At 36.8% G+C, this 19,025-nt stretch overlaps 1 protein-coding gene across 10 annotated transcripts in view; it reads left to right on the top strand.

Moving 5' to 3' along the window:
* Positions 1 to 18,095, top strand: part of NR2C1 (nuclear receptor subfamily 2 group C member 1) — a 56,185-nt gene extending 38,090 nt beyond the window's left edge. For 9 of the 10 annotated variants that reach the window (XM_072865492.1, XM_072865496.1, XM_072865462.1 and 6 more), the window contains 7 exons: positions 102 to 286; positions 3,739 to 3,901; positions 6,009 to 6,130; positions 9,289 to 9,428; positions 11,414 to 11,551; positions 16,895 to 17,000; positions 17,536 to 18,095. In XM_072865492.1, coding sequence (XP_072721593.1) covers positions 102 to 286; positions 3,739 to 3,901; positions 6,009 to 6,130; positions 9,289 to 9,428; positions 11,414 to 11,551; positions 16,895 to 17,000; positions 17,536 to 17,710 — 1,029 coding nt within the window. In that variant the 3' untranslated portion in view covers positions 17,711 to 18,095. The other variant, XM_072865503.1, reaches the window with a different exon arrangement.
* The last annotated feature ends 930 nt before the right edge of the window (positions 18,096 to 19,025 follow it).

The following is a 19,025-nucleotide window of genomic DNA, read 5'->3' as shown; positions in this document are numbered from 1 at the left end:
ACTCACATGCTCAATTCTTCATTTATGTAAAAGTTAGATTCTTTTATTGCAAGTTAACTGCTGCCAATATGAGACAATTAAAAGCTATACTTTTCCCTTAGGTTGAAGCATGTCAGGGAGATTTAAGTACACTGGCAAATGTGGTGACTTCATTAGCAAATCTCAGTAAATGCAAAGACATGTCACAAAGCAGTACAGAGCTATCTATGATTGAGAGTTTAAGTAATGGAGATGCATCATTATCTGAACTCCAGCAAGAAGAACAAGCTAGTAGTGATGTTACAAGGTAAGGCATGTTACACCTGAAAATACTATTCTTTTCGAGAAGGTCTCTGTCAATTCAGACCATTAATTAAATCATCACAGTGTAGGAAATTTATCTGCATTAAAAATAATAGTAATAACAGCCTAAGCTCATGTAGAACATAAGTCTTGTAAGATTCTTCCAAGGGAAATCTTAAGGAAGTTCCATTTGAGAAATAAATACTTTTAGTTGTTTGTACTTGAAATGAATTTCAGTGTAAATGTTACAGCTGATTTTCTTACCTTCCGGTTGTCCTTAATAAGGTGTGTTAGATCTTGTACTATATTCTTAGTACTTTGTATCATCCTGGAAAACTGTTTCTTAGAGATCTCATCTGTGTAAGTAGTTTAATGTCTGTAACTATTAATCGCCTTCAAAGCTTGAAAAGCATTTTCTTTCTACACAGGAGAAGTCACAGAATTCTCACCATCAATACAAACACATTCATTGACTATCTTACAAACTTGTGTCTTGCACTGGTTTTAACTGAGCCATTTTGGTGAGCATACATGTAAGATATTGTGTAGTACGTACTCAGTTATTCCGTCAATCACAATCATGTTCTTCCTTGCTTGTCATCTCATGCAAGCTTCTGACAGCCATCCCAGCAATATTCCTTTACGCACCATCCACATTGTACATGCTGTATTGAAAATGTGTATGTGGAGTAAATCCATCAAGGAAAAAAAGATTGGTATATAGTGAAGTAGTTTGTACTGACTGAAATACAGGATTTCCCCTATGGTCTCTACTGCTTTGTATAATTGCAAGCAGAATGCATTTGTTCCGCTCCTTTCTTTATATGCTGCTTAGAAAGTCAATGTGACTTTATACAGGTGGTGATTTGGGCCTTTGCTGTGTCCTCCTGGGTAAAGAATATAGGAATATGTTGTGTAAATAGTATTGTTGTATGTGCAGATAAACTTCATTCCATACTATGGCTGTTCAAAAAGATGTAGTAATCTTTCATTTCTTTATTTCCTGGCACTTTCAGATGCTTGCTTTTGCCAACGTCAGTGTTTCTGTTCAGTTTTAAAAACCTGTCTATGAAAAGACATCAAGTTCTCTCAGCCAGAGAGCTTGAAAGAGCTCCGACTCAGCTTAATGCGTACTCCTGTCCAGTAGGTTACCTAACCGATTTCCAGTGGGGAGGTTCACGTTAAATATTCCTGTGAAAGGGAAGTTGTTACCCAAGCAGAAACTAAAATGTTTATCTAAATCTTTGATTTCCTTGCCAGGCCCTATGCCAGCTTGATCTAACAGACACAGATGTTTACTGAAGAAAAGGAGTTTAAGGGATTTCAGGAAGCAAGTTTTATCTATCTGTGTTTTTCATGTATTTTATTATATTCCATTGCTTGCAGCTACAGTAGTTAAGCTTTCACTTTTGCTGACATAAATTTAGTCTACAACTTTGCTGTTAGCATTCTGCTGCTTTTATATTGTAACGTTATATGCCTTGTCCTCTTCAAGGACATTATCATTATCTATGTTCATTTTTTTACAGTTTATCAGCAGTTCTATGTATCTGTTAGTGACTGAGCCCGACAAAAAGAGAACCAAAGTTGTTTCTAGCAAAGGATATCAATACCATGTATTTTAATGTTGATTATACCTTTTTTTCTCTCTTTATGGGCTATGTTTTCGTAGCTTCCAGGCAAACTTTGTTCCAGATTCTCTTCTCCTTGGTGTTTTACCTTGCGGTCATTGCTCATGTTGGGGCTTCATGTATGAAAAGGACCCACAGTGCTGAGCCGTGAGGAAGGAAAGCTTCTACTGACTTCTGCTGGCTTACTACTGCCAGTTGATGAGATAGGAGGGAGAAGATTTCTTTGAAAGCAAACATTCAAGAATAAGTTGGAAACAAAGTATCATGGGGATACATGGTTAACCAGTGGACCTGCCCACCCTATTTAAAAAGGACTCTTGAGGCTATTCTAGAATAAATACAGGATCATGGCCAATGCATATGACATTTACCTTTTGGGGAAAGGAGAGATCTTGTTCCTCTCTTACATTTCTGTCCCTGCTACATGAAGAGCCTTGCAGAGCTCCTGTTTTTCCTAAGCAGCAGCTGCCACTGAGCTGCTGGGTTTGCCTATTCTACCTAAGGCTGCCAAGAGTGAGCCACGCAGGACCTGAAACTCAGATCTCCTAGCAGGAGTCCAATAAGATAACTTCTAGAGCTTACCCATGAATGCATTCCCTTTATGCCTACTTTCTGTATACCGGAGACAGAGAACGTCCCAGGTATATCTGTGTAGTCCACTTGTGCATATCCCAGGCACCCTCATGTGTACACATCAAGGTATACAGGCTAGCGTAGAACCAAAAACTAGTTCATTTACCATCTCAAGCCTGAGGTAGTGTCAGCAGCTCTTTTATTGTGATGTTTTGTTTGGTTGTAAATGGTTATGTCAAACATAGTAAACATTTAGATTTTTTTAGCATGTTAATGAATTTAGATAGCTATGGAGTGTGGAGGAAGAGAAGGTGGCAAAGTTCTACTCCAGACTTTGGCATTAAATCAGTGATTTTAGATTGTGGTAATAAACACGTCTCTCTAAATTGAGAATCAGCTCTACATACAAGCTGATAATCAGCCTTTGTAAAGTTTTCAGACCTTAGTGCATAAGTTTTTCATGCAACACTGTATACAGATGATACTGCTCTCAGGATACGTCATCTGCCTGTAGGCAGTGATCAAGTCTGTATATTTTTGATTGAAGATATATCAGTTTTGGTTCTCAGGTGTATTTGTGAACAGAAAAACAACAGATCTGTTATCAAGCAGCAAAATAATGAGTAATATAGCTGTGCTTGTCCTGACATCTCTCCTGTAACATTTGTGCACGTGACAGGAGTCACTGCCCCACATCAAAGGGTACTAAGGATGGTATTGAAAGCATGAGAGTGCTTTCTCTTACATATTTCGAAACAGTCTTTTCAAGTTAAGTTGAATAACCTAACCACAAATCATTACATAAAAAAAAAAAGCTTATTCTGTTTGTGCTTCATAGCAGCAAAAATCTGTAAAATTTATATGTGCATTAAGTTGCTTTAACAGCAGTCTGATGATCATGTCCTCAAAACACTCATGGAAGCACTCTCAGTAAACATCACTAAAGAGATCTTGAAAGGCAAACTGTGATTCAGCAGCACAATCAATATGTCAAAACTGTGAATTTGTTGGCAACTAGTGTGAACAGGATCTGCTGCTATTTTTTGTTTTAGAGCCACTGTAAATTGGAGTTTTCAGGGATTTTGTTCAGTGGAGTGTCAGGAAAAGCATGCTACTGACTTTTATTTTCCAAATCTGGTTCTTTGAAACAGACATCTAAATACAGGTTTCTGACATGTGCAGGTTCCTCCTAAATTGAAATGGTCTCTAAAATGAAATTTTATGTTCTTGTTTGTTTGTTGTGATCTTACAGGGCATTTGATACTCTTGCAAAAGCATTAAATCCAGGAGAGAGCGCAGCGTGCCAGAACTCTGACAGTATTGAAGCCGGTGTACAGCTGATTGGTGGAGAAACAAACATGAACATCGTAGAAATAGAGGGGCCACTACTCAGTGATGCACATGTAGCATTCCGGGTACTTAATACTTTTTTACTGTTGACTATTTATAACCATCTTAACATAGTAACATAAAATAATGATCTGATTAAATCTTATTTTGAATTTCTTAGAGGAGTAACTATTTGTTCAGGTATTGACATTAATTTCTCATGAACACACCACTTTTGTTCACTGGGTAACTATTTGTTTGGGAGAATGTACAGCTCTCTTCAGTGGTTTAGCTGCACTGTTTATTTTATATCTTCTTACCTTAAAAATAATAGGTAATCCATGCAAAAGGATTTACATAGACAAGAGTCACACGAAGCATGAGTCAGCATCCACATTCTCACTTGTTAACAGGTGGATCTGATGCAATCTGCAACTGGATTTTGAGACTCAAGTGTATTTGTCAGTTTCTCCTTTGTGTATATATCCTATTTTAGTATGGTATTAATTGACTTTAATCATTAAGGGAAAATACGGTTTCCTTTTTTAGTGAGCCATATATTTTCTGGCTTTATTTCTTATTTTATGAGCCTGCAGAAATTCTTCTATCCATTTTTTTCATCATCTTCTTATTCATGGACAAATCAAAAAGCTTGCTTATCTGAAAACTTCTTTAGTACCAGGCATTTTATTAAACTTTGCCCCTCTGTGCTGGTTTTGGCTGGGATAGAGTTAATTTTCCTCATAGTAGTTAGTATGGGGCTATGTTTTGGATTTGTGCTGAAAACAGTGTTGATAACACAGGGATGTTTTCGTTACTGCTGAGTCGTGCTTACACAGAGTCAAGGCCTTGTCTGCTTCTCACCCCACCAGCGAGCAGGCTGGGGGGGCACAGGGAGTTGGGAGGGGACACGGCTGGGACAGCTGACCCCAGCTGACCACAGGGATATCCCACACCATATGATGTCATGCTCAGGAATAAAACTAGAGGGGAGGTTGGCAGGGGGGCCGCTGCTCGGGGACTGGCTGGGCATCAATCGATTGGTGGTGAGCAATTGTTTTCATTTGCATCACTTGTCTTTCTTGGGTTTTATTTCTCTCTCTTTGTTATTTTTAATTTTTTATTATTTTTTATTATTTTCCTTTTCATCATCATCTTTATTATTATTACTATTTTATTTCAAGTATTAAACTGTTTTTATCTCAACCCACGAGCTTTCTCGCTTTTACCCTTCAATTCTCTCACCCATCCCGCTGAGGGGGAGTGAGTGAGCGAGCAGCTGTGTGGTGCTTAGTTGCTGGCTGGGGTTAAACCATGACACCCTCTCATCAGCATGTTTTGATCGCTCAGACATTTCTCTAATGCAAATGTCAGGGTTTTTTTAAATTGTGTTAGCCAAACCATTACATTAAGAAGTATTCATTTTTGAAGATAAAACTACAACACTATATTTAGCAGTTTTGGGTCAAATCCCACTTTCTTCACGTATGCAGGTAACACCACTGATTTTACTCATGTACGTTGAAAAAGGTAGAGCTGGTCCTTTGTGATGTGTATTGATTATATTTTTAGGACTTGGGAGCAGCTGCATATTAGGTATTTTACACATCAAAAGATTTTTGATTTATTTATTTGTAAAATATTATTTAAAAGTGCAAAAAAGGATGTTTTGTGAAATAGAATGCACACACCCCCTTCCCAGGAGTTGTGGTAACTCCTCTAACTTTTCAGGCCACTTATTCCACTCCTCTGGGGGAAGCTTTAGAAAGTAAATGCCTCTGTATTTGTATTTTTTATGTACTTATCTATATATAAATGTAAGCAACTTCATTCTAATTACAATGATTCTTCTAAAATTTTTATTCTTTGAGAGTATCTCGAAAGTTGAGTTTTATTTGGGATTTACCATCTCCAGATGTCCCAAACATGAATATTTAGCTAAGATAAAGATTCAAAATTTTTGCTTTTTTTGTTGTTTTGTAGTTATTATAGGGTATAACAGTGTGGCTAATAATGAAAAAGGCAGTCATTCAATTTTATTTCAGGATTCTCTCATGTTTATTTAAGAAACACTTTTACTTTTGCACTTAACAGAAACTCTAAGACTGATCTTTTCCTTACCATGTTTTTTATGAAGAATGTAAAATAGATGACTTGCACTTCTTCTTTTTTTTCTTCTCTTTTGGTTGCCAGCTTACCATGCCTTCTCCAATGCCTGAATATCTTAACGTTCACTATATCTGCGAGTCTGCCTCCAGGTTGCTTTTCTTGTCCATGCACTGGGCACGTTCCATTCCATCTTTCCAAGCTTTAGGGTAAGTGTTCAGTTACTCTATTCACTCATGTTGTGAATGCACACTTTTTAGTTTTTTATTTTCACTGTCTTCTTCGGGGACAATTTAAAATATAAATCTACTTATTAAAACTGTTTTATAGATCTTCATCATGAAGGTAAATTTTCTGAATCAAAACTACTCCCCATTTCAGTCCAATTCAGGTACTTTGGTTGGGTTTTGAAGGAAAAAGGAGTAGATTTATAACAATCAAATGCCTGCACACTGCTGCTACTTTAACAATTTTTTAGTAAATAGGACTCCCTATCATTTTTTAATAACTACATCCCAAACTAAGATGCTTATCAGGCAGTCACCAAAAAGAAGCTCCTCTTTAGATCCCCAAATATTGTTATCTTTATAGGTGAATTAGTAGTAATAATTTTGCCTTGAATAACCTATATGAAGAAAATGGTTAGCTAGATTCAGCAAGCATTCAGGATGAAGTTGTTTAATTTCAGGGGATTTTCCAAAAACAAATGGTTGCTGTAACCAGAAAGTAATTCTTATTATTCTTTTTACAGCTTGTATAACATCCTGGTATTCCAGTAGAATTCAGTGTGTGGCTTAAAATTCTTAAGCTAAATGTAGTAGTACATTGCCAGTCATCATAAGAAAACATCTCAAAACAGCATGGGGAAAAGTGATTTATGTTATTTTCAGAAGTAATTTTATGAAGACACATCAAACAAATAAAAATACTGTATCAGCTCTGACGCAAATAGAGTATAAGTCATGTTTGTCTGTTCTCATCTACAGTGTTTTTCTTTAATTCAATATCAAAATAGCGTATGACTGCGGCAGCAAAGAGAATTCCTTTTTTAAAGTGAGGGGTTGTCCCCTTTTCCAGGAAGGCTGTCAAAAAGCAGGATGATCTGTGATTACCATTTGTGTTTACTCAGATGTTTAAGCCAAATGATTCTACATTGTTTAAGGAAAGATATTATACTGTGTGTAATTGAAGCCTGTGTTTTGGAGAAGGAAAAAGTAAAATTCTATAAAGTTAAACAATAGCAAGGGTAAAAAATCAGGTAAATATGGTGTTTTAATTTAGTAGAAATTGTTGTCCTGCAGAATTTCAAAATACGTAGCAAATTAACATAGTACGTTATATCTTTATACATTTTTAAAAGGTTTTTGTAACAGAGAGGCACTGCAAATTAATGTTATAGCAACAAATGGGAATTGCTTTTTAAAAATAAAATGTTGTACGGAAGACCTGTCTCTCCGAAAAGATTTAACAAGAAATGCTTATAGAAAATCTGGATATTTTCTTGAATATGTTACTTCCCAATATATTTTTCTGTTTTAATAAAAAAATGGAGGAGTAGGCTGTCTTAATAGTGTTAATATTCACCTGTGTTAGCATTTACAGTCCCAGTCAAGATCATGGGCAACAGTATATTTAAACACCATTTAACATAAATACACAGTCTTCCTTTTGAAGAGATTAAAAAACTTTTTTCAAGTGGAGATTTATTTGAAATTAATGCAGCTTTTTAGTTTGAGCACATTATGTACTATAATTTTGACTTTTAGAAGAGTGACTCATTTCACTTTTAAAATGAAGAGAAATTCATGGTACTAGTAATTGAGAGGAGTTGATGAGCCAAAACAAAACCATAGTAATGGTTTTGTAAGGAAGATAGATAATTGTATCCAGGTGGTTCCCTCCTCAGGCAATGTTGTCCTTAGTCTCAGCAAGATAGTTGGCTTTGGCATACTGATTTAGTTAATGATACCAAGTTATTGCTTAGTTCATCTTCCTGCACAAGGATCTTTGTAGGCAAGAGAGATTCCTGCTGAAATGTTCATCAAGCTGGTTACAGCCTCTTATTTTTTTGAGGCTGCTTAAGTTTGATCAGCTGGTTCTGGCCTAAGTTTGATCAGCCATAAAGTTGCTCTAGATGATACATTTATCTGCACACATACCGGCTGAGTAGCCAGTACCCCCTATTTTCACTGTTCCTCAGCACAGTCCCTTTGACAGGACATGAATGGGGATGTGACAAATATGTGTAGAAGCTGCATGTACAGCATCATGTCTACCATAACAAGAACTGGATCATAGTAAAAAATACTGCTCTAGGTAAGCTCTCTGTAATCCAGTACAGGACAAGTCTACGCTAATCTGTCGTTTGGCACGTTAGTATTGCAGTAAATCATCAGAAATGTTCTTGAGGATTACATCAACGTTCTTGCAAAAATCCATTCCATTGCATTTTTGTAGTTGAAATCCTAGCTTTAATATGCTTTTCTTCTTTGATAGGTCTTGTGCTTCTTTTAAATTTCCATTATTTGTATTTACTGGCTAAAACTGTGAAACATGGTACCTGAATTTGACTTCTCACTGGTAGGATTTCCTTTTTAAGGTACTGAGCTCTTGTTAAGCTCTATGAGTTAGAGATGCTTGGCAATACTGAAAGTTAGGTTACTAATATGGAAGTGCCTGAATATGGATTGATATACCTAATTTTAAGCTTCAGCATTTGAAAAAAAATAATGACTACACAGGAAACTTAACATAAGGACTAATTCTTACAGCAAAGAAATTCTCATGACTTCTATTTATACTTTGAAGTCTGTATTTCAATCCTTATTCCAGACATGAAGGGAGTACAAAAAATAGCAGTCAGGAAGCTCAGGAAACTTGATCTCACATGTTCCATTTCACGTGTACTTTTAATTAAGAAATTATACCAACATGCCAGATTTAAAGTGAAAAAAAAGAAAAAAGACCTTTGAGTCTATTCTGCATCCACAATACAGGAACAACGCAAACTTTTTTTGTCCATGCATGTAAATGTTATCCAAAAATTAGTGTAAATCCTAAGAAAACTAGCATGATGGAATATGCCCAGACAGTTGTCATTTACTGTAACTTCAGCTTGCTTTTGTGATAGAAATCTATCTCCTTTTGGATCATAAAAACAAAAATTACTTCTTTACAAAAGGCACTCTAAAACAGGTACTTTAATTCTAGCATGCAAATAAAAGTATTTTTGATGCAGGGCTTCATTTTGGTACTGGTTGCAATGTTGAATTAGATGAATGCTTTATGAAGTGTTCTTCAAATTAAAAAAACTATGTGAATGCAAATGGCTGGTTTTATTAAGTTAAATTATTGTATTCTTTAATAGACAGGATAACAGCATATCATTAGTAAAAGCCTGCTGGAACGAACTTTTTACGCTTGGTCTTGCACAATGTTCACAAGTTATGAATGTGGCAACTATATTAACTGCATTTGTTAATCACCTTCATGGCAGTTTACAGCAAGGTAAGGTGTATACTGTGCACATTGCCAGACTTGGGGAATTACTTCATGTTTTTTAAGTTTTGAACTGCACAGAAGCTTTTTACTTATTCTTCAGTTGTTAATTAAAATTTACTGTTTATAGACTTTTCTGGTTAGTACTGAAACAAAATAATACTAGAAAATACAGTTCACAAGATGGAATTTTTTAGCAATTTTGCAAAAGTCAGCTATGCTAATACTTACCCCCAAATTAAAAAAAAATAAAATAAGATTACCCATCTATCTAATATAGGTTAGCATTTACTGGGGTTGTTTTTACTGTGTGTCTATGTAATGTCTAATAGTGTTCTGCTGTTCTGTTAATATACATCAGCTCAAATTAGGAATATTTCAGGCAGCATCAACGTTAAGAACGCAAGTGTACTGTGAATATGATTCCTCTGTATCAAGAGTATAAAGTAAAGAATGACCCACCTGTTCTTGCTGTTCCTACCTGTGAAACAAAGCAGCCAAACGCCAACTTGGTGATATACTTCCTTTACATAACTTGGTTTGTTGACTTCTGTATACTAGTTTTAGACTACATGCAAGTCTTCAACAGATCTACACTAAGTATACTTTGTTCCTTATTAATCCTACGTCCTGCATCTTTTGCATATTTTTCATTCAAATGAAAAAGATGTCAGTTGTCCTGCTCTTTCATTTACTATACAGTGAAGGAAATGTTCTTCTGAGGGGTAGGAGGGTCTTTTAGCTAATCTTTTTGTGCTTGTGAATGTTCACAAGGTTGTCAGCACTAAAACCTGACCAATCAAAAATAGTATAGTCTTCATCTGTTCATAGTCTGAACACATTTTTAACAAGGTAGATGCATATACAAAAATGTTAGCATTTTCATGTTTAACTAGATTTTAGGGTTATTTGCTGTTATGTGCATGAAAATCACTGTCGTTAATGCTGTGCAAAAACAGATTGGTAAGCTGTAGAAAAACAGCCCACAAGACTAGATTTTTCCTCTCCTTTTATGATAAGGGAATTAAAGAATTATTTCTGAGAGGTTTTCACATTTTAAAAATATCCACGAGATCCTCCTATAAACAAAAAAATTAAAACAATTAACAAAATTAAAACAAATTTATTAAACCACTAAATGTAATGGATCAGCTAAAGATATTGACAAGTAAATCTGTGAATGTCTCTTGGAGTGACAGAAATGGAATTTGGGAACTTGCTTAAAAATTATGTAGAGCAAAGTATGTTCACCAAAAAGGGTATTGCAGTAATTAATCATGGTTTTATCATTACTACAAATACATATTTTTGCCATTTAATTTGGGAATTCAGTTTGAATGCATAAATCAGAAATTTATATCCAGGGTCTTCCAGTTGTGTAGTATGCCAGCTGCAGCATCTCCAAGAGATAACAAGTCTGTGTGGCCAAGGGACCCTAGTTTGATGGATCGTGGAGGGAACAGGATTTTCAGGCCGCTTAGGTATTGCTGACCCAAGGGGAACAGCTCTGCAACAACCACATGCCCCTAGATGCAAATCAGGAAAGGTGTATAGTGCAGCTCCTTTTTCAGCAGTGGCATGGTCTTTGACTGACTAAAATAACTCATGAAACTGTACACTAACTGACCTCATGGGACCTGACTCTTAGATGTAGAGCATAGATCTGCAGTAGCAATGTATTCTTTACTTAGAAGTAGTCTTTCCCTTCCTTGATCGTTTCAAGCTCCAGTCCGCCTCTGATTATTGGAAGCTTTAGTGGCAGGAAGAGACCTAATTGTACAATGTAAGGGGGGAGGGGGGGCGGGGGGAGATTGTTATAGGCCATAATTGTTTGTGTCAAGATTATTCCAACCTAGTATGTGAGTTTACAGATGGCATAGATTTCCCACTGTTTGAATCTAATACAAATAATTATTTTTAAAATCCAGTGTGACTGTATTTTTTGCATATGTGTTGACTTGGGGGTTTTATATGTTATGTGTGTGTTGACTTAGATAAGCTGCCAACAGACAGAGGAAAATTAGTAATGGAGCATATCTTCAAATTGCAAGAGTTCTGTAACAGCATGGTTAAGCTTTGCCTAGATGGATATGAATATGCATATTTGAAAGCGATCGTCCTCTTCAGTCCTGGTATGTAATTATTCCAAATGTAAAACTGTAATCTGTGCTATTTTTTGCCATATAACTTTTGCCTGTTTCATTATATGCAGTTACTATCACCTGTAGAATTACTGCCTCACTTGTTGAGGATTCTTGGAAGTTGTGTAATGAGGACTGTAGGAAGAGGAAGGCTAATCTTTTAATGGAAATAGTTGAATGCTGCTTTGTCTGCGCATGTTTTACTCTTGCCTCTGCCATTGATGGTTTTTAAAATTTTTATGTATTTATTTATTGCTTTTAATTCTGTGCCTCCTTTCTGGAGTACTTTTTCTGAGGACCTGCAGTTTAATTTTCAGAAGTGTTGCTCTTGCACATCCAGCTGAGATGGATTGAAGTTGGGTTTTTAATGTATAAAAGACTGTCTCTCTGGGCATCGATTCTCACATGCAAAATTACAGAAACGTTATCACCTCACTTCACATAGTTATTTTGAAAATAAATATTACATATAGTATTTCTGGTGAATGAACACCACAAAAAATCCCTTATATTATTATTTCTGTCTTCTGAACAGTATTTGCTTAATGTACTCCAAGTAACCTTAATGGACATACATAAGACAGCAAAGATAAAATAAAATAATGATTTATTTTTTTTTTCTTCTGGGAGATTAGTCTACAATGTGGAGGAAGAAGAGTCCTCTGGTTATGATAGTGACTGAGTAGTTAGATTATGGAACACACACACCTGGACTGTAGAAAATTACAAAATTAATTTTCTTTATTTGAAAATTGTAGAATTAACTTTTCACTAAATGTATTCAGATATTATATCAATATACTGCAGGTCTTAGATTCATCATTCAGAATTTAGGGATTTAATATAAAACCAAAACCAAATCTATTCATAAAAGAAAAGTTTATAAACCTCAAGTACTTTCTGTATCTCCAGGAATTTTTCACTGTCACATTTAGAAAGTAAATCTTCAGTCACTAATGCAATCCATTTTGCATTAGAAAGTTTTCAAAACATCAACAGCTTCCTAAATCCTCATTGCTCTGCCTTTTTTAGATGCTGATGTCCCATAGAAAAGATAAGAGCAAATTTTAAAAAGTTGTCTGAATCTTAGCGACCTGCCCCCTGTCAGTAGTGTAGGATATGGAGGAGAATTGGGTATTTGGTTCTTGTCAGTTCTGTAGATTTATTAGCTCTGAGAACAACTTTCTTCTTCTATTCAGTTGCAGTTTACCCTTTCACAGAAAAATTAGTTGAGGTGAGAAAATCTTTTGGACCTTGAACACTTCCACAATGTAAATTTTAAGCAGTTTTTTTATATAAAGATACATAGCTATAGATACATATAAAAAGAATTGTGAGGTTCTTGCTTTGCAGTTTCCCTCATATTTACATGATCTTTTCTATATGTAGTATCTACAAGGAGTATCCACATCTCCCAGTAAAAGTATCAGCATCAGCAGGAATTCATAGTACTCATCTAAGTGCACAACAAAACTCTGCATATTTTCCAATCCTTTTTTTCTTTTCTTTTTTTTTTATATTGCATTAATGGAAGACTTCTGAGATGAAAGACGTTCTTGCAAATAAGAGGTAGTACAAGTAGTGTCAGAACCCTCCAGGAAAGATGATAAATTCCCAGAGGATATTCCAATGATATTCTTCCATTGTGGATCACTAAGGAAAATCAGATCCTGAGTGTTTTCACTGTAGAACATAGCACTGCTGTCCTCATGACTAGGACAATCTTGCGTGGTTTTATGTGTTTGCTTCTACAGTCCACTGAAGCACAGGAACGATTTCAGTTTTCTGATAAACAGTACCCACCGTGAGTTTAACTGCAATATTAAGAGCACTTGAAAATGTTTGCAATTTTTCTTTTCTGCTGAGGACTGAAGAGTGGCCTGGACTTTTCACCGTTATTTCAGAAGAGGCAAAGACTTTATTTAAGTGGAGGGTCGGAGGGTGTTTAATTGCTTGTTTAATTTTAGTAGATGCTTGCAGGAGATGTAATTCTCCTTCAGGTGTTCCTTACCCCAAAATAGTCGCAGAATCACAGAATCGTATAGGTTGGAAAAGACCTTTAAGATCATAGAGTCCAACCGTAAACCTAACACTACCAAGACCACCACTATACCATGTCCCTAAGCACCTCATCCAAACGTCTTTTAAATACCTCCAGGGATGTTGACTCAACCACTTCCCAGGGCAGCCTGGTCCAATGCTTGATAACCCTTTCAGTGAAGTAAAATTTCCTAATATCCAGTCTAAACCTGCCCTGGCACAACTTGAGGCCATTTCCTCTTGTCCTATCACTTGTTACCTGGGAGAAGAGACTGACCCCCACCTCTCTACAACCTCCTTTCAGGTAGTTGTAGAGAGCGATAAGGTCTCCCCTCAGCCTCCTTTTCTCCAGGCTAAACAACCCCAGTTCCCTCAGCCGCTCCTCATCAGACTTGTGCTCTAGACCCGTCACCAGCTTCGTTGCCCTTCTCTGGACACGCTCCAGCACCTCAATGTCTCTCTTGTAGTAGGGGGCCCAAAACTGAACACAGTAGTCGGGATGCAGCCTCACCAGTGCCAAGTACAGGGGCACGATCACTTCCCTAGTCCTGCTGGCCACACTATTTTTGATACAAGCCAGGATGCCACTGGCTTTCTTGGCCACCTGGGCACACCGCTGGCTCATATTCAGGCAGCTGTCAACCAACATGCCCAGGTCCTTTTCTGCCTGGCAGCTTTCCAGCCACTCTTCCCCAAGCCTGTAGCATTGCATGGGGTTGCTGTGGCCCAAGTGCAGGACCTTGCACTTGGCCTTGTTAAACCTCATACAATTGGCCCCAGCCCATCGATCCAGCCTGTCCAGATCCCTCTGCAGAGCCTTCCTACCCTCAAGCAGATCAACACTCCCGCACAACTTAGTGTCATCTGCAAACTTACTGAGGGTGCACTTGATCCCTTCATCCAGATCATTGATAAAGATATTAAACAGAACTGGCCCCAACACAGAGCCCTGGGGAACACCGCTTGTGACCGTCCTTTCATGGCATTCCCATACATAGGACTGGTACGGGTTGCTCCAGGAAAGAAACAAAGTGATGGAAGAATACCTCAAGCCCATTTTTCTAGCACAATGTCTACTAGGATTTATGACAGAATCTGTTGGCCTGTCTGAAGAAATCAGTCCTGTTAGCAGAAAATATTTCTCTAGGAACCTTACACTTCAAAGTAATATTTACTTATTTGTTTAGTCTGAAGTTAATTTTTCTCCTTCTGATTAGATTTGACAACACAAAAGGTAGAAGGAAAAATATATTCGGAAAAGACTATATCCACTCACATCACTGAGATGAATTTTCTTTAGCTCACATGCTTTCAGGATCACATTCCTAATGATGTGTAGCTGCTTTAATGGCGATGTGTTGTCCATGTTCTTGATCCTATGAGCCATATAACAAAATCTTCATATACCTGAAAGTCGTGTTCAGTACCTTGAACAGAAGGGATGTTCTGGCAATGATTCACAGGCCAGAAATGGCAATTTCAGGGATTTTACTGCTCTGCTACAGGATGGGGCTGGGCTGCACATGCAGCAGAGTCCTATGCTAAGAACATCTGCTTTAGTAGGCCCTGCTGATATGCCATCTTCCATAGCTGGAGACTTGAAGATTACTGAAAATCTTCTGTGCCAAGCCAGCTGTTTGACTGTCACAAGACAGCCATGGGCAAACAGATGAGTGTAAAGGGAGTGCCTAGAAGACTTTGCATCTTTATAAATGGCTACTAGTGTATTAGCAGTGGTCTTCAAACTACTGATTTCAGATGTTGACTTCTAACTGTGTTTCTGACATTGCTCTAAAAGCACCGTCATGAAGTGATGCTTATTGCATGTCAACGACAACTCTTCAAAATGTGTTGCTTCTTTACAAACTTGTTAACCTCTAGTCCTCTACATAAATCTGAAATAATGCTTTCAGAGTGACTGAATTACTATATAGGACAAAATATTCCTCTGTGAAATGATGTGTTCAGGGGAGTCCAATGTATCACACAAAACTGCTAAATTTCTCCGAAAGCTTCTCTATCTGCAGAGCTAGACCAAAAACTCCTGGGATTTTTTTACAGAAGGCCATATATTTGGAGAGGAGGAGTGACTATTAGAAATAATGTTTTATCTGACATAATTTAGCAGCTCATTTATGATTTCATTTCTGATAAATAAAATCTACGTGATTTGTCATGCTACTATGACAGTAAAGTATTTACATTAAGATAGATGGATAATAAAAATTACAGACCATGTAAAGTGTTCAGAATTACCAGATAATAATTTCTAAATGTGACTTGGCAGTTACGTTAATATCCTTTCATTTTAGCAAGATTTAGATTTCAAGTGTTTAAATCTCTGCTAAAAATTGTTTGGCATGTTTGAAAATTTTGCACCAAACAGTTGAAAAGAATGATCTGCTACCTATCTTCTAAAGTTTTTAGGAAACAAATGATTCATAGCCTTTTATTCTGCTTTTTCCACTGATCTTAATTTTGTCCTTCACTTCCCACCCAAATGCTATTTGTGCATACAATATTCCAGTAAATGTCAGTGTATTGAAACAATGCTGTTCTACTGCTACACAGTGAAGAGAGCTGTATCATCAAAATTGATATAAACATTGCAAGCACTGCATTTATTTGAACTCTTCAAAATGTCTGGTTGTATTTATAAAAAACTAAGTAAAACATAAACATAGAGGAAAATAAATATAAGGAGGTAAAGCCGTGCCCTCCACTAAAACTATGAAGTTGCTACAGCTACCAAATAATGAGACTTCCAGAGACGGGCAGCGAAGCTGGTGAAGGGTCTGGAGAACAAGTCTTATGAGGAGTGGCTGAGGGAACTGGGATTGTTTAGTCTGGAGAGGCGGAGGGAGGGGAGATCTTATCGCTCTCTTACAACTACCTGAAAGGAGATTGTAGTGAGGTGGATGTCAGTCTATTCTCCCAAGTAACTAGTGATAGGACGAGAGGAAATGGCCTCAAGTTGCACCAGGAGAGGTTTAGATTGGATAGTAGGAAAAATTTCTTTACTGAAAGGATTGTCAAGCATTGGAACAGGCTGCCCAGAGTGGTGGTGGAGTCACCATCCCTGGAGGAGTTCAAAAAATGTGTAGACATGGCACTTCAGGACGTGGTTTAGTAGGCATGGAGGTGTTGGGTTGACGGTTGGACTAGATGATCTTAGAGGTCTTTTCCAACCTTAATGATTCTATGATTTCAGTATGCTTACAATTAGATAATCTGTATGGATTTTAGTGCATCTTATATAGAACAGGTATTACAATGTAGAGTGTTTTTTTTCAGATCACCCAGGTCTAGAAAATGTGGTACAGATTGAGAAATTCCAAGAAAAGGCTTACATGGAGTTCCAAGACTATGTAACAAAAGCATATCCAGATGATACTTACAGGTCTGTAAACATATATGCTCATTTGATTGATTCTCTTTTCAGAGCATTGGTGATACTGATTTGTACAGTATTTTTTGTAATAAATATGTACGTTTTCTTCTTACCTCCTTAAAGAAATTGCCTTTAGAGCACTTCAAATATGCATGTACTCATATATATTATGAGTATTATTTATCTACTCATTCATTATTAATTTCCAAAATGAAATATTGGAAATAAAATAAATATTTGTATTTTTTTTATTTTGAATTGCACCTACTTGGAATATTTCCTCATTTAGTCTAAGTCCAAACATTATACAGTCCATGTAATTGACAGGCATATTCGCATTTTTTGTACGGTTGAAGACATGACTGAACATAAATTTAATACTCTACTGACTTAAATATTTAAGCCTTTCATGAACTAGATACAGCAAATTTTGACCAGTATTGTCCCTTGTTAATTTTTTCTCGTCTCTTACTGATAACATCATTGTGAATAGCACCAAAATATGTGACCACAAGTAATGCTTTTTACCAAACTTATTTTCCAGACTGTCTAGACTTCTTCTCCGATTGCCTGCTCTTAGGCTGATGAGTGCTGCCATCACTGAAGAGCTATTCTTTGCAGGACTAATTGGAAATGTTCAGATTGATAGCATCATCCCATATATTCTGCGAATGGAGACAGCGGACTACAACTCTCAGATAATTGGTCATGCCGTATAAAAGTAGCAGTCAAGGATTCTGTACCATGGCAGTCATGGTGATGTAAATGCATACCCTGTCTCCAAGAGATGGCAATAAGCCTTCCCATGCACCTTTCCAAAGAAGGCTAATATTCCTCCTTTCCAGTACACTTGGGAAACGTGGTGGAGTGTATTAAGGAATATAGGATCGCTTCCTATTTTTCATCTGATCTTCAAGGACTTGTAAATTAACTTGATATCTGAAGAAAGTCAAGAATTGTCCATCCTATTTTTGTAGATAGATGAACTTGGAATATTTGTTTATGAAGTCCAGGCTTGTGAAGAAACTGAAGAAGCTTTGACTGAACTAAGCTATCTCAACTTAGTTTGATGTTTTAGACAAATAAATTAACTTTCCTCTCTGAGTTGTGTTTTCAGTGTTTTGCTACTAGTTCTTTCTCACTGATCAAATGGAAAATACATGATCAAACATCCTGAAAAGGCCATTGTTTCCATGGAAACAAGACAGTTATAACCAAACTTACTTTTTCCTGTTGTTTTGAAGAGAGATTTGTTTCTTGTTGAATGAAACACTGGACACCATTACAAGTGCAGGGAAAGTAGAGGAAGTTCACATTTTAAAATATTCTGACGATACATTGATGCAGTTGATCAAAAGTGAAGCAGCAAAGGGTTAGTACTGACTGTTCTGTGGATGCAAAGGAATACTGTGTTGTAGTGTTATGTCTTGGTAGACATCAGTTTTATACTACAAAAAACTAACAGAGAAGTGTATACTGCAGATATTCAAAGATGGCATCCTCCTGTTTTTTCTGGTCTCAGAAATTAAAGCTTTTTCACAGTACCCCTCCCTCTTTCATACTCAGTGCACAATGATGGAGGCATTCTAGATGCCTCTTAACTTGTGTTCATGTCTTTATTTTTTTATTATTGTTAGCCTTTGGCTATGTAGTTCTCTTTTCCAACCAGTCTCATATGATTATTTTTTAAATTTGTCAGACCCAGTGCCCCTCCCTATGGGAGCATGGTCTCTGCTGCTTTTCCTTTCCTTATTAGAAATGGGTCTAGATACTTCATATATGTTGCCTGAATCATACTCCATAGCTCCATCTAAGGATGGGTTTAAATGTTTTCCTGTCTTGAGGCATGTGCCTCACTGACAAGTAATACTGACATATGGTTGCTTCTTGCTTCCTTTTGCAACAGGAAGTTATACATTCCTAGCACATTTAATACCTGTTGCCTAAAATGAGAGAAGTATCCTAGTAAAAGTGGTGGTCTACCTCTAGCATTTAGGATTATCGAAATCTTGGATCAAGGCTGAGTTCTATTTT

Source organism: Ciconia boyciana, chromosome 1 (assembly GCF_034638445.1).
Source record: "Ciconia boyciana chromosome 1, ASM3463844v1, whole genome shotgun sequence".
Classification (NCBI taxonomy): domain Eukaryota; kingdom Metazoa; phylum Chordata; class Aves; order Ciconiiformes; family Ciconiidae; genus Ciconia; species Ciconia boyciana.
The sequence above is the reverse complement of the archived record's forward strand: the minus strand, read 5'-3'. Positions and strand labels throughout refer to the sequence as shown.